This window comes from Betta splendens, chromosome 4, assembly GCF_900634795.4.
Source record: "Betta splendens chromosome 4, fBetSpl5.4, whole genome shotgun sequence".
Classification (NCBI taxonomy): Eukaryota; Metazoa; Chordata; class Actinopteri; order Anabantiformes; family Osphronemidae; genus Betta; species Betta splendens.
Window position 1 is genome coordinate 1138354 of NC_040884.2, and position 16497 is coordinate 1154850.

General features: G+C 52.0%; 1 protein-coding gene across 4 annotated transcripts in view; it reads right to left on the minus strand.

Annotated features, from left to right (window-relative positions):
• pik3r3b (phosphoinositide-3-kinase, regulatory subunit 3b (gamma)) overlaps positions 1–16497 on the minus strand; it is an 83460-nt gene that overhangs the window by 29516 nt on the left and 37447 nt on the right. For 2 of the 4 annotated variants that reach the window (XM_055507762.1, XM_029149448.3), the window contains exons 4-6: positions 14695–14826; positions 10691–10883; positions 9672–9757 (exon numbers count right to left, since the gene is read on the minus strand). In XM_055507762.1, the coding sequence (XP_055363737.1) occupies positions 9672–9757; positions 10691–10883; positions 14695–14826 (411 nt within the window). Of the gene's footprint in view, positions 1–9671; positions 9758–10690; positions 10884–13735; positions 13806–14694; positions 14827–16497 lie in introns of those variants that run through there. The other 2 variants (XM_055507763.1, XM_055507761.1) reach the window with 2 other exon arrangements.

The window sequence follows — 16497 nt, forward strand, 5'->3', positions numbered from 1 at the left end:
CTTTAATCAGCTTCCACGGCGTTCCTCACCGCCCACCACGGCCCTGAAGCACCACACACAGACAGCGTAATGTTCCTAATGTGTCCGTCCACAGCTGACACAGCTAAAAGCTGCAGCCTGTTCAGCCCATGCTTTTAGTGAAGTGCATGAGAGTGCACGTGAAAGCCGGAGCACGCGTGGCTGCAGGAGCACAGGCCACATTATGAAACCGAGCTTATTCCCCCCCGAGAAACGAACGTCCACAAAGAGACGAGGCAGATGAATTCATTCAAGTCACTGGGTGATTCTGAGTAGAGTCATTTCATTTTCATTTCCTGTCTTTTTTTATTTGGCCCGTTTCTTCCCACAGGTTCTACAGCAGCCGCGAACCATCATGGACCCGTCCAACTAGAAGGCGGCTCTGGGCCGAACCCAGAACAGGATGAAGGGATTAAGTGTTTCTCATTAAGTCCGTGCACGCTGCTGGATTCCGAGGGGCCGCTGTGGCAGCAGCCTCCTGCTCAGCAACACATCCTTATTGTTGGTCTGGGCAGCTGCCAATTAACGTGTGCGACATCAGACCAATTCATCTTTCTATTGCTTCCTGCAGCACACGGATCTAATTAATCAAACTCATTCTACTCTTACAGTAGCTGAAGCTGCCACCGAGCTAAGGATCTCTGGTGTTTATCTCATGGAGTCGGACGCAGCGGCCACCGCAGCCGGCGCTGACCCGACACTCGACAGAGAAGAAGAGGAAGGGATCGATCGGAGGAGCGGTCCTCGCGTCCCGCTGCTTCCTCCGCGTTCATGCTGGCGTGCACAGGCAGAGCGGATCGATCCACACTCCATGTCACAGCCACAGCCGAGCCGGAGGACGAGGACGGACGGAGAGCCTGGCGTGAGAGACACACAGCGGACAGACACGCAACCACCGCTGACCTCCGTGAGAGATTTTACACAACAATACACACAACTCCGGGGAAAAGAAACGTGCTTGAGTGCTCTTAAGAGTTCTCTAAGCCGCACACACACATTGCCCTGTCACTGAAAACAAGGTCCTGTGAGGCTCCCATGGGCCCAGGACAGATCTCAGAGCTGTCAAGACTACCAGGGCCCCCAAGGGCCATCTATCTAGGAAATGAAGGAGCGAATGAAAGACTAGAGGTTTCGTGTCTTTCCCACAAACTCCTGTGAGGATCTCAGGCTCCAAGGAGAGATGTCTGAGTAGTCAGGATCACCGAGGCCCCCAGGAGCCATCCATAACGAAAGTGGGAGAGAGGAGGGGCGAGAGAAAAAGAGAAGATACCGAGAGGAAAGGAGGGAGGGGGTGAGAGGAAGGAGAAGAAAGGAGGGAGGAGGTGAAGGGAGGAGCTGGATGCATTATGCATGGACACGCACACTGGTTTCCTGGAGTGAGTGAACTACTCCACTACACTCTGTCACGCAACAGGGACAGAGTGTAGCTGGAACCCTGCTTTAAGTGGGTCAGAGCTTCCACGCATCCAGCTTTCCACCGGAGGCTGTGGCTGCTCCAGCTATTTAGCTTCTGTTTATAACGCTGACTGGAAACCAGGAACTCCAGTGGAACCAGGCTACTGGGCTGAAACAAGGTGTGAAGCTACCGGCCAGAACCCGTCCTCCACGTCGTGTTTGGGACCTGGTGCTTGCAGCAAGCAGCACATGTAGTGACATCAGTTTGTGAAGCATCTGAGCAGCTGATGCTGCGGAGACAAGTGTAACTGTTTTATGTATTTAGGTCAGAAAAACGATATCATGCTTATTGTGTTTGTGGTGTGCGTGTGTGTGCGTGTGTGCGTGTGCGTGTGTGTGTGTGTGTGTGTGTGGTGTGTGTATGCCTGTGTGTGCGTGTGTGTGTATGTGTGTGTGGTGTGTGTGTGTGTGTGGGTGTGCGTGTGTGTGCGTGTGTGTGTGTGTGTGTATGTGTATGTGTATGTGTGCATGTGTGTTCTGCGTATGTGTGTGTGTGTGTGTATGCGTGTGCCTGTGTGTTCTGCGTATGTGTGTGTGCGTGTGGTGTGTGTGTTCTGGTATGTGTGTGGTGTGTGTGTGTGTGTGTGTGTGCGGTGTGGTGTGTGTGTGTGTGTGTGTGTGTGTATGTGTGTGGGTGTGTGTGTGGTGTGGGTGTGTGTTGTGGTGTGGTGTGTGTGGGTGTGTGTGTGTGTGTATGTGTGTGGTGTGGTGTGTGTGTGGGGTGTGTGTGTGTGTGTGGTGTGGTGTGTGGTGTGTGTCTGTGGTGCGTTGTGTGTGTGTGTGTGTGTGTGTATGTGTATGTGTGCATGTGTGTTCTGCGTATGTGTGTGGTGTGTGTGTATGTGGCGTGTTGCCTGTGTGTTCTGCGTAGTGTGTGTGGTGCGTGTTGTGTGTGTGTGGTTCTGCGTATGTGTGTGTGTGTGTGTGTGTGGTGTGTGTGTGCGTGTGTGTGTGGTGTGTGTATGTGTGTGTGCGTGTGTGTGTGTGTGTATGTGTGTGTGCGTGTGTGTGTGTGTGTGGGTGTGCCTGTGTTGTGTGCGTGTGTGTGTGTGTGTGTGTGTGCCTGTGTGTGCGTGTGTGTGTGTGTGTGTATGTGTATGTGTGCATGTGTGTTCTGCGTATGTGTGTGTGTGTGTGTGTATGTGCGTGTGCCTGTGTGTTCTGCGTATGTGTGTGTGTGCGTGTGTGTGTGTTCTGCGTATGTGTGTGTGTGTGTGTGTGTGTGTGTGCATGTGCCTGTGTGTGTGTGTGTGTGTGTGTGCATGCGTGTGCGTGTGTTTGTATGTGTGTGCGTGTGCCTGTGTGTGCGTGTGCGTGTGTGTGTGTGTGTGTATGTGTGCATGTGTGTTCTGCGTATGTGTGTGTGTGTGTGTGTGTGCATGCGGCATGTGGCCAGTGGCCAGAACCATCCTGTTCTAAAGTGGACATCACATCAGAACCAGGAACGGAGCCATGCAGAGGACTCAGCATAGGAGAACATCAGACCGGACGATTGTGCAGGATTGGACCCGATGCCCATAACCCGAGCCCTAACACAAGCAGGTGTGAGATGTTGGGTCTGAGCGAGCGGAGGCAGCGCCGAGGCAGGAACCCGGGACCGGAGTGTGTTTGTGTGTAGCCAGGGACCAGACTAGACTCACACAGCAACTGAAACCTGGAAACCAAGCAGGTCCGAGCAGCTTGAACCACATTTAAAGGAAATGGTAAAGTTTCTGCTGAAGCTCGGTCGGTCCTGGGTCACGTGACCCGCGCAAACACCGACCTGCTGCCTCCACTGGAAGCAAACGAGCCAAAGGCAGATTAGAGTTACTACAACTCTCCATGAGCTGTGGAGAAGCGGCGGCACGGACCAAGCTAAAGGGAAGAAACCTCCGGCATTTAACATGTGACATTTCACGTAATTATCAGGCATCTAATCGACACTAATGATAAAGGGATGAGGTTTCTAACGCGTGCCAGGCGCCCAGGGTCACAACGATTAACCAGACAATCAGAGGCGTGAGCCTCGCGTTATCGCTCACTAATTACAGACTTCACATTCTTCTTCACAGCAATAAATCATCAGTTTGACACATACATAAAAACAGTTTCCTCATCACCGTCATCCCATTAACTCCTCCCTGTCCCACTGTGTGAAGCTGAAGCATGATGGGAAGCGAGAAAGCACGACTCAGCGAGATGTGACCCAGGACGTCAGATCGTTAATAACTAATGTTTGGCTCATTCTGACGTCCTAATCCAGTAAACGCAAGAAATTCAATTCAATTCAATTTTATTTATATAGCGCCAAATCACAACAAAGTTATTTCAAGGCACTTAACAAGTAAGGTTTAAAACCTCATACAACTAAACCCAACAAATCCCACATACAGCAAGCATTTAATTTGACAGCAACAGTGGAGAGGAAAAAATCCCTCTCTAACGAGGAAGAAACCTCCAGCAGAACCAGGCTGGATGTGGGGCGGCCATCTGCCCTCTACCGGTTGGGGTGAGAGGATAGAGAGATAGAAAGCACAGCAACAGCAACAAGCAACAACAAGCAACAACAGAGCACAGAAACCAGCTCGTTCTGACGCATTTTTCCTGCGTCTCTGCGGCTTCACATTGTTTCATCCGTCTACCACCATCTCGTTTGTGTGTGTGAATGTGATATTGAGCTATGGATTGTCTCTGGCCACAGTCGTTGCTGGCTCATTACTTATTAATCAGCCTCGCAGATGAAAGCAGGCGACCTCAGAGACTCCACAGCAGCCGCTCAGTCAATTCTCAGCCTCAATCGATAGCAAAGTTTTTTCAACTTTTGACTCAAGTACAATTCAATAGGAAGTATTGACAGTGAAGGAGCAGGACAACAGAGCAGCATCTGTGGCCTGGTGGAAACCAGACGGCTTCACGTTCACGTTGCCCTTTTCACTTTTCACGACGTGTCCTGAATAATGCATAAAGACTGAAAGCGTTTGGCTGCCAGCTGAAACACTGGCGCTGTCTGCAGACTCAACCACAGCCTGACCCTGCGAAGCCTCTGGCCCCAAGCAGAACCAGAAGCTGCGGCAGGAAACCACCAACACCTACAAAACGTGGTGGGAACCGTATGATTCTGGCCGTTCCCAGGGCTCCCACTACCTCCACAGTAGGGATGTCCATGGTCACTCAGGGCGCAGTGGTTTCTGGCCCAGCCAGTTCTGTGCTGCCTGGTTTTTTGTGGTGGAACCCAGATGTTCGTGACAAACAGACTCAAATCAGCGGTCACGGCCTAAAAACCAAGGGGAGAAACTGTAGTTTTTTTTCATCCGCTGAAAAATTGTCACGGTTTCAACGCGGGAGAACAAAGGTTCTGGGTCTTTGATCTGGACGTGGCCACGTCCGTCCACCTTTTAGGAAGGAGACATGAACCTTTGTCATATCAGACGTTTCATCATCTGTCTCAGAACCCACAAGCTCCAGATCAGAACCTTCACCGACATGAATGCAGAGGGAACAGCATCTGCAGCGACCGTCTCTCTCACACCATCAACATCATGACTCGCTCCCACTTAAAACTAATTGAATAAAAATCTGCGTTAGCTCACAATTTGTCGATTTGTGTGCGTGTGCGTTCCTCTAAATGTGATCCTGTGTGAGAGAGGAAATCCCTAAAGGTCGAGCGAGCGGGTCCGACCAGAGTGAGACTAATGAGATTAGTCTGAAAGTCGGGAATTAAAGTGTGCACACTGAGCTCGTTGCGAGGCTAATTTAATCAGAGGTCCTTGAATGCAGCGCTGGGCTGCCTGGGACAGATCGGCCGCTCTCAGCCGCCCGATAACAAATCACAGCACAACGAAGTCATTGACTGGACCTGAGTGGGATGTGGGCTCCTGTAACCTGAAGGACTTCCTCAGGGCCAAAACTGTTTCTGGGTGCGCTGGAAGATTTCTACAGCGTCTAATGTTTTCTAAATCACTGCTCATTAAGCAAAGTTGTCCAACTTCATTAGAATTCAGGGGGGGGGGCAGCATCACCTGTGGGCCGGCCCCCAGCAGCCTCCACTTACGGCTCCCCGGCTGCCTATAAAAGCATGAAGGAAGCGAGATTGTGTCTTTATAGCAACCGAGGAGGGAAATGACTCTTTCCCTTTAATCCATCTCCGTCCTTATAATATCAGGCAGGTTTCACGTCCAACCTATAAAGTGCCCTTGACCTTCAAGCAATAGGATGGGGCTTGATAGAGCATCATAATGGGGCTTTATAAGTTTCCGTGTGGTTGAGCAGGCAGAGCACTGCAGGCTAGCAGGCCGCGCGCTAACCATTAGCGCGGTGCCATAACTCGCAGAGCCCATAAAGAGGCTGAGGAGCTGCTGGATGTGAAGACGGGAGGACGTCACAGACGTCACGAGGAGCGCAGTCAACAAACAACAGGAGACCGGCTGCGTCTCCAGATCCAGATCCAGATCCAGATCCAGATCCATCTGTCTCTGAGATACAGCTGCCACATAAATCAGCACAGCTTCAATTATGTCAGTGCACTGCGGGAAACCAGATTCATTTTATCACAGGAGTCTGTTTTAAAATCTGTTTGGTACAAGATAAAATGCTGTGAAGGGGCTGCATGAATAGAAACACCTACTTATCCCCACAAGCGCCTTCATCCCTTTATTCCTACATTTAGCATAAACAATTTGTCTCCCAGGTCACAGCGTCTGGAAACCCCACAGGCTGGATGTGCAAAGCCTTCCAAGGCCAAGTTGTGCTCCCGACCCACCAGATCAGGAGCAGAAGTCAAGGGAGGAAACGCCAGGATGAAGTGCTTCACGCATACTGAGCAGCCCACCGGTGGCCAGCTGTTCCCAGAGCTGCCCAGAGGTAAAGCAAAGTGTCTCATTAGTAATTCACATTACGCTGAGTCAGCAGCTGAAAACACTGGGTCTAATTTAAAAAGCAGAATTATTACTGTTGAGGAGGGAGGGAGGGAAGCTGATGCTGCAGCAAAGGGGGAAGAATACAGATGATAAAATCACGGGCTCAAAGCAGCCGACGTCTCAGAACTCTGAGTTCAGAAAGGTTCTGAGTCTGAGCTCAACGATCCAGGACCAACAGAAGCATTCACTCCTAAACAACGTTTGGCTTTAGGAAGTTACAAAAAAGCCTCTTTGTTAAAAACGCAGCACACGACGGCGGCTTAACTGTAAGTGGAGTGAAGCTCTGATTGGACCGAGTGGCAGCTGCGGTTCCGTGCGTCCGTCGGACCTGCTCACGCCTCACATGCGTCTGCCAGCAGGGGGTCGAGCAGTCGATTGCACTGCAGAAAACAAGCTTTAGCTGCTGCATGATCAGACGTTTGAGTGTCAACGTGTCGATGGAAAAGTGGAATCCATTATTGATGCTGGACACCGAACATAAAGCTTTTACACATCAACTCTGAAATAATTACAGGCGGCTTCATGGACGTGGACGGATTCAGCGCGTCGAGTTCTGAGCTTCTGCAGGCAGACGATAGAGACACTGGGAGTTTATGATGGAAAACGAGCCGTGCTCCTAACGAGGAGCACGTGAGCTCTGACTGCACCCGATTCAACACAAACCTGGAGGTGCAGGTGGAACCAGGAGCTACCTGCTGGCGTCGTATCTCACTCCTCCAGGGCCGGCTTTCAGCGCCGGGGATGGAAACCTCCTTCTGTCAACGTTCTCCTCCAGAACGGTCTTCTGAAGGTCACTCTCTGTCTATAAATGAATGCTATGTACAAAAACGGCAGAAATGAACAAATCTGCCCTGGAGGCATCAAACCACCGGCTTCAGTTGTTTATTCTGACCTTCATTTGCTACACTGTCTTACAATATGATCACATATCACAGTTGGTCTATCACTACACCACGTCCCTCCAACGTCCATGCGTTATTGGCACCACAGCATTCAAAGACTGAGTTCTGTTTCGTTGTGTTCAGAACTAAGCAGGGACCTCATGATTAAAATGACATCTGAGGACATGAACCTGGAGCCAGACGCCGTTTGATGTTAATTCCAGCATTTAACTGGTTGTAGCCCATGGTAACGTAACCACAAAGCTGAGTGCTGGTGATGGGCATTAGAACATAATCCCCTAATGGAGCTGAGCTGCAGGATCAGGCCTGAGGGGACGAGCGGCGGAGCCGCGCCACATTCTGGGTCCGTTTGTTAACTGATAATGATGTAGCTCATGAGCAGGAGGCTGAATAAGGGAACCGGGCCTGTGACGGTAGCATGTGAGCGCTGCTGAGGGTTCAGTGAGAGGAGGTCTGTGGAGTGTTAGCAGGAGGCCTCGCACCTGGGGAAGCGACTGTCATCACCTCCTTCACAACCACAGTCGTGGCTCTGCTTGAGTCAGAGTCACCTGGACCTCCTGCTGGGGCCGCACGGTTAACAATGTCATCTGAAAGGTCAGTCCCGTCATCTCACGCCACAACACAGCCCTGACCTTAACGCGGCAAAAGGCCGAGAAGATGCACTCTGGGATCTGACAGTTCAGGCTAAAACAATTACTACACAACATTCTCAGCTTTGCAAAAAAGCAGCTTTATCATCTTATAAACCATATCTGCAGTAACGACATTGGCCCTCACCGGCCCCTCACCGGCCCGTTACCGGTCTGTTACCGGCTCGTCACCGGTCTGTTACCGGTCCGTTACCGGTCCGTTACCGGTCCGTCACCGGCTCGTCACATTCAACAGAGATGTGAAGCTGTTACACAGTAAGGGTTATAAAGTCCACACCCAAGGACCCACCTGACCCCAATCATATTATACAACCATGATGCCTGACACAAATGCACACATGCTGCCGTACAGTGTGTGTGTGCGTGCGTGTGTGTGTGTGTGGCCTGGCACTGACCCTGTGCAGCAGGATTATGCTGGATGTTAAGCTGCCACTTTTTCCCCAGTGGGATCAAGTTGGGACACGACTGACGTGTGGACCCTCTACAGAAGCACGGGCCTCGGCCCAGTGGGCCCATGGGTGGATTTGTTGCTTCAAAGGAATAATTCTCTGTTATTAAGGATCTACACAGTGAATAACCACATGTTGCCTACTAACGACATGAAACGTGGGACCAGACGTGTCTCAGTTCTACTTATATACTAATAGTGATGCTGGCTTGTGTTGTTACAGCAAACATCATGGACCAGGTTAATGTTAGCATCAAGGTGGAGAAGAGCTGAGATAAAGATGCACAGAGCTCTATTTCTGCCTCCCTTCTCCTCCAGCCTTTATGCTGCAAAGTCCGGCTTCAGTGTTGTGGAACAAAGCGGAGGGTTCATGGTTGAATGCCAGAATGAGAGCGTTACTGCCCCCCCCCACCACCACCGTGTCCTGCTGATTACAACGTGCTGCTCGACAGATTGCATGGATGCAACACACAGACGGCGCAGGCGGTGGGAGGACGGGTTCTGCTCCTGCTCCAAAACACTGGGACCGGGTGAAGACCACGGCTCTGCCCCCCAAACAAATGCTCTGCCTGCACAAAATGGCTGTGCTTATGTTTAAGACGAAGTAACTCACACCAACGTGACGAGTGCGACCAAACAAAGAGCCCGGACGCCTGAGGAGACGTCCGCTGTCGGCCGCGTTCCAGCTGTGTTCCACGTCCAGCTGTGCCTGTGAAGTGTCCTCGTGCGTTTCCCACCAGGCGACACTTTAACATTTACATTTAGATGTCGTGCATTCACAACTCATTCGAGTCTGGACCATTATCTCCGTGGGGCGCACGCGTTTAGCTGAGAGAAGACAACACACTAACACATGAATATGAACAAGACAGAAAAACCCCAGCGCTGAAAATGACGCTCACTGACGCAAGTAATGAGTGGGGATTTAATCTGTTCACTACCAACGTAAACTTGGAAGAGGAGGCTCCAACGTAACAATAATACAATGAAAAGCAGAGAAGGCCTCCGCTGGTGTCAGTCAGTAGCTCTCAGACCCTGTCACGGTTCTGTTCTCTCAGCCTCGACCCAACAAAACGGCACCAAAACATCCCAGAACCCATGTTTCCATAAACTCTGTCCTTTCATGCTTCTCCCAGCAGGTTCAGGCCAAACGCTTGTGTTTGTGTTTCCACATAGAGAATGTGACGTTAGAAACAAAGCAGGCAGAAGCTGTGTGAGGGATTAGAAAATGAGGAGCATCTGTGGAGACAGGACGCCGGTCCAGATGACCAGCGCACACAGGGAGGGAGGCGGGTCCACGTACCTGGAGCTTCCTGCATCTCCATGATGCCTCCTGCTGTGATCAGAGCCTCCAGGATCCTGATGTGATGCTCCGGGTTGACGTCCGTACTGTCAACAAGCACACAGGCATGAAAGAAATGTCAGCATCGGATGCAAAGCGGAGGCGTCGCCCTGCGTTCAGACAGGGAAGGACAGCGACTCGGTTTGTTTTCCACACATACTGTGAACATCCCACACCCTGAGAGCCTAAGTGTTCACAGGCTGAACATCTGAACATCAGGATCCGTTGACTTTTCCATACGTGGAATCAGTTTCCAGAAGCTCTGCACGCTACGAACCAGCAGCAGCTCTCTGACGCAGTGGGAACTGACCAGAGACACACAAACGCTGCCTCTGACTCACTGGACGAAATCCCTCAGTAGGAAAAACAGTGTAGCCGCACCGAGAGAGGCCTCGTTACGCGTGTCCCGTCAGAGGCTGCAGCTGCCGAGCCACATTTCATGAAGCCCACGGAGACCGCGGTGCTCGTGAGCTGTGGAAGGAGAGGTTTCTGAGCAGCTGATCTAACGAAATGGAAGCAGCTCCACTGATTGCTGATGCTAGCACGACTACGACAAGCAGCAAAATGACACAACACATGGAAAAAGAAGGAATGTCGAAATGGTAAAAGTAGAGAAGGCGTTTGGATTCAACGCAAAATGACAATTATACAATATTCTTAACAGACTCAGCTTATAAACCAACCAGCATCTTGACTTGTGGGAAGCATTAAGCTTCTGGACGCGAAGGTCAAGGTTGGATGACGCACGCTTGGTGCTCGTTCAGCCTCAAAAACACACTAAACTGTGACTGAATCATTGGCACAAAATCTGGACATCTGGAAACATCTGGCTCTGTGTTCATCTCTTCCAGAGAGAAAGCAATTATACCATGCGAGCTTTAATACAACAAACTCTGCTTTGAGCTTTGGATAACACTTCATGCCTCACTGCTGGACATTTTTCAGCTCCAAAGACGCCGCCCGACCTGAAGGCTCTTTACCTGAGGGCCACGTGCTGGAAGACGGCGTGGGCGAAGGCCCGGCCCAGCAGCCGGGGCTCGGCCTGGCCGTGCTGGCAGAGCCTGGCCAGGTGTCTGGTGAGGTGGCCCAGCAGCTGGCGGTTGGCCCAGGGCATGCTGGGAGACTCCAGGATGCTCCTCAGGTTCTGCCCACACTCCTCCACACTCTGGCTCTCTACGAGACAAACACAGGGAACATGTGATGCTTCAGTCTGTTTGGCTGAATGAATCATGAGCTCAGGCGTCTGCTGACGTCCGCTTCATTAATTCACATTAAATGAGATCGGATGCTAGTGTCGACTCAGCAGCAACAAAGAGAAACGAATTAAACGCGTGAAGAAAGGTTCATTTCTCCTTTGTTGTCGTCAGGATTATAAGCAGTCATGCTAATATTGAGCCTTGCTGTCTGAATTAGCCTCAGCAGGTTCCACCTTACGCTCCGGTTGTTTGTTTCTTGTCAGAGTCGGTGCAGGACTGTGTTTGTTTAGGTCAAGACACATTGATCTGCTGTGGTTCTGTGTCGGTTCAGGATATTTCAGCACTTCACTGCTTCCTGCACTCACGTTCAGTGATCTATGGGCTTGGCTCGGAATTCAGCCCGTCCACCAGCCTGACAGAGCATCATGGGGACAAAGGCAGCAGTTGCATGTAAAAGTCTAGGGTTCAGACAACGGGCCGGGTTTGAAGCAGCCAGACGTGTTGATGGACGCTCTCACCACAAACAGGCTGGAAAGACGTCATCCAGAGCCTGCAGACTGGCTTCACGCTGGGACCGCAGGCTGCACAGGAAGCGTGCTGTACCAAGAACCTCTAATCAGGCCCTGTCAAAGTCAGATCCTGAACTTCATCATCACATCATCAACAAGCAGCACGACTCCAGCTACACCTGCACACGGGGCCGCTCAGCGGCACGACGTGGTTCTGTTGGATGAAGAATCGACCCGGCAAAAGAACCAAGAGACAGACGGAGGAGGAAACGGAACTACTGACTGGAAATATGACAAAAAGACGGCACCGAGGGAAAAACGCCCGCGTCCTCAAACATCCTCCATCCAACTTTGGTTCACGTCGAGTGTAAATGTGACTGCAGTCTGACGTCAGGTGGGATGAAACACCGGCGTTCACTCTGGGAGCTTCGTTTTTAGAGACGTAGGAACAGAAACATCTTCAGCTGGAGCTTTACACATGCTCTTCCTGTGTGTGGGGGGTTGATGTTCAGAGGTCAAAGGTCAGACACACAGAGACGAGGTCAAGAGGAAAGGGTGGAGTCAACAGACCTGGTGTTAGTGGGTGTTTCTGACTGATCCGCTTAAAAGATTTAACTTGAAGCTGCTTCTCTTTCAGTTACTGAACCTAACGAGCGACTGATGTGAATCTGAATCTGTGCGTGTTCTGGATTCTCAGACACGAGTCTGTGTCTGTAAACGGCTCAAAGTCGACTCTGTTGAATGACATGAAGAGGTTACATGAACAAACAAAGGGAGAGAAAGTCGCACACCTAAACACAAGGAGGATGAGAAGAAAGCTGCAGTGCTGGAATAAACGGCAGGGGCTCATGACAGTCACCGCAGGCCGCTGGAGGCTGCTTATCGTGAGTCACCGCAGAAGTTCAAGGACATGAGCAGCGTTTGCAGCTCGGCCGTGATGGATGCCTGACGATGTGCTGCAGGCTGATGGAGGTCAGGGAGGTCACTGCTCCCTGTCTGACCACTACTGATCACAGATGACCGTCAAACACAACCGCTGTCCTCTTTGTTATGGATTGTGTTTGACCTTTCTGGTCAATAGAGGTCAAGTCTGGAGAAGCCGTCTTCTGGCCCAGAGGAACTCTGGGAAAGAACTGGGCTTAATGGGAGCACTTCAATGTGGAGGTACTGCATGAGGGGCCCATTGTTGTCTTAGCACATCTCGATTTACAGCATTATGACCTGAAAGTCCGAAACATTGAACTTGAGTGTGTCCAGGCCATCTTCCCTCTCATGCTAGCGGTGCTTTCAGGGTCCAGATGGTGGTGGTCAGTAGTCAGAGCCAGCTGCTCTTTATCCTCACAGACGTGACCCCGGCGAGACCATTAAGGTTAACTAAGCCCCGCAAAACAACAGGCGGGGAGAGGAGGACAAATAGGCCTGAGCTGGACAGGGGGCCGGAGGAAAATACGAATAAAGATAAAAAATGGCACCGAGGAGGAAGCGTGGAAGATCAGATCAAATTATAAAGATAAGTGAGAGCAAAGACAGGAGAGGGAAGGAGGGGGGAGGAGGAGGAGGAGGAGGAGGAGGAGGGGAGGAGAAGGAGAGGGACGAGGAGGAGGATGAGGAGGAACAGGAGGAGGAGAAGGAGGAGGAAGAGGAGGAGGGGGAAGAAGAGGAGAGGAGGAGAAGGAGGGGGAAGGAGGAGGAAGATGAGGAGGAGGAGGAAGAGGAGGAGGGGGGAAGGAGGAGGAAGAAGAGGAGAGGAGGAGAAGGAGGGGGAAGGAGGAGGAAGATGAGGAGGAGGAGGAAGAGGAGGAGGAGAAGGAAGAGGAGGAGGAGGAAGAAGAGGAGAGGAGGAGAAGGAGTCTGTGGTGTCAGAACAGAATAACTCTCTCTTATTATTAATCATTTAGAGAAGAAACATGCAAATGGTTTCAGCTTCTACTTGAACAGTGGGATATTTTAAACTGCATTCATCTCATTCATCAACGCGGCTCGTTACTACGTTTAAGTTCCCACATGTGACGAGATAAACCAGGACCATTACCAGACAAACGTGCTGGTCTGAGGCTCAAAGGCGCTTTGACTAGAACGAGGCAGAGCAGCATCCGAGCGGTCGAGTCCTGGCGCCGCCGGACGCCAGCAGGGCGTCAACTACCGACAGGAAGCAGATCACACAAAAAGCAAAGAAAAGCAGAACAAATCTCAGGGATGAGGCTCACATGCTTTTCTATTAAGCCAGTTCACTGATCTCATCCAATCAGAACGGCGCCGCAGAAGACTCCCACATTCACTGCGTGAGCAGCCTGAGCCGCCTGGACGCCTCACTACTCACCGTGACTGTCACCACGCGAGGAGCTGTGTGAGCAGCTGCACCGACCTGTCCACATGTTCAGCTGTAGGGCCCTAAATGTGAGGAACCACCAAACACCAGCCAATGGCCGTCAGCTTCCGAGGCTGGAGGTTCTGCTGGACTGGCTTCACCTACTGTAACCCTGAGCGCAGCGCGTCAGGACCAGCTGACTGGAGCAGCCAATCACAGCGTTCAGCCTCTCAGACTGGAACCGGCACCTGTCGGCTCAGCATCAGCTGGTTCAACAGCACGGCGGATCACAGGGAGCACCTGGAAACAAGGCACGGCTCACGGCTCACTGTTGTTGCTGCTTTATCCTGATTAAGATGTAAAAAATACCGATCCATCATTTCAAAGTGGTTTATCCTGACTTTGAATGCTTCCGTGAATAAGTAAAACAGAAAAGAGGCGCTACTTAGTGGAGCACTGGGATGGCAGCACTTACATAACTGAGGACTTTTTAGAGATCGTGTCTCGACCTCGGACGAGTAATATTTTGGGGAGAGTTGCAGAGACGTCAGTGTGAAAAGCTCCGTTCAGCGTCATCCGAAGCACAAAGCACGAAACTCCAGCCTGACGGGAGCTTCATGAAAGATGGATGAACGTGTGAGAGCCTGAAAGACTGCAGCAGCTGAAGGAGCACCTCTCCAGCAGGTTCCGGGTGTGACGAACCGGGAGCACCAGCAGTTTTATTCCTGAAGTGTGTAAATATAATGGAACCTTCATGAGGTAAGTGCTGCAGGAAGCACATTCAGGTCTGGGTCTGCGTTTACGCTGAACTCTGAATGGAATGAGTTGTGTGAGACACAGGATGATTCCTCTGTGACTGAGGGAACCTCGTCTCCACGACATGTGACACTGAACCCACTGAACGAGGCATCAACGACAGTGGACCAGAACCATGGCTTTCATCCCATGGAAGAACGGGCTGGACTCGTTACCTTGAGCAGCGTAGAGCAGCTGGCTGTACACCGGGGCGGGGACGAGGGGGGCCGGCAGGTCCTGCAGGAAGCCTCGGAGGGCGTCCGTCAGAGAAGCCGGGTCGTACTGGTCCAGATCCACCGAGACGGGATCTGTGACGACAGGACGAGAGCAGAGGCGTTACTGTGGTGCGACCAAGTGCTGACGCGGCGCCGATGACTCATGGGAAACGGGATGCTGTCACTCAGCGAGATAAGAGAAGATGCTGACATGGACCCACCCCCCCCCAGCAGCAGACACAACAACGATAGCGAGCTGCGTCAGCAGCATAGCCCCCCCCCCCCCCCCCCCGCTCTGCCTCCCCCGTCCTTCGTCAGCGTCCTCCCCCCTCGCTCCCCTCCTTGACCTTTCTCCGTTTTGCGTTTCATCGCGTGTCTCTGTTTGATCATGCTTTCTATCAGACTAATAAACCTTCTGCTGAAATGAACCATCCAACCAGTCGCCGGCAGTCAATGGTGTCGACAGATGAGGATTCGTCTGGATTCGACGAGGATTCAACGGCTTCATTCAGTTTTGCGTTGGTCTGGAAGGCTCCTAAAAGCGTTGCGGAGCCGCTGCCCGGCTCTCAGGAGGATGAAGGCTCTGAGGTTCATGGTCTGGACCTTCAGTCAATCAAACGCTCGGAGGACCCGGGTGGAACCGGACCTGGTGTTGATCCACTTTCCTCAGATTCTCACGACTCAAACCTTTTTGCATCATTACTGCAAACTAAGAAACATCACTGTATCCCATTTTTTGGCTGAGAGGACGCTGTGTGTTGAACAACAACAGGTCTGAATACGTTTCCACAGCAGCTTGTGTTCGAATCGCTGGTCATGAGTTAGAGGCGACTTCAAAGAGCCGAGGCAGCGGCCACAGAAACTGCTTGTTCAGGTCACATTTTGCAGAGAAACGAGCTCCTGCGTTTCCCACGGCAGCAGCTAAATGGTGCCGTTGTTCTGGAGCGGAGCGCATGACGTCTTTGAAGTCACTGCTTTCCCATTAAGTGTTGCAAATAAGTGGGACAATAATTACAACCCAGCCGTTCCCAGAATGTTAGAAATGACAACTTGTTTGTCTGAATCGGACACGGAGAAACCTGCAGATAAGTCCGCGTTGGTTTTAACCTAATGGCTTCTAACCATAAGTCAAGTGGACGCGTAACTCTATGCTGATCAGTGATGGAGCTGAGAGCCAGAGCAGGTCACCAGCAACCCTTAAAAGAGGAAGGAGGAGGAGCAGCGGAGGAGCAGCGGAGGAGTAGCGAAGGAGCAGCGAAGGAGCAGCAGCTGAGGAGCAGAGGAGGAGCGGAGGAGGAGCAGCGGAGGAGCGGAGGAGGAGCAGCGGAGGAGTAGCGAAGGAGCAGCGAAGGAGCAGCAGCTGAGGAGCGGAGGAGGAGCAGCGGAGGCGCAGCTGAGGAGCAGCAGAGGAGCAGCTGAGGAGCGGAGGAGCGGAGGAGGAGCAGCGGAGGCGCAGCGGAGGAGCAGCAGAGGAGCAGCTGAGGAGCGGAGGAGCGGAGGAGGAGCAGCGGAGGCGCAGCGGAGGAGCAGCAGAGGAGCAGCTGAGGAGCGGAGGAGGGGCGGCGGAGGAGCAGCGGAGGCGCAGCCTCCTGGTGTCCTCGCTGGACGTCACGCTGGACCGTATCAGCGCCGCGAGGCCTCCAGAGGCTCCTGGGACCAGGACGTCCTCCTCTGCCTCCTTATCTTTGCAGCCTCGCCCCATCGCTGCCAGCAGCGGAAGCCTCTGATCCCATTTGTTTGCTCACTCTGCATTTGGCCAACGTG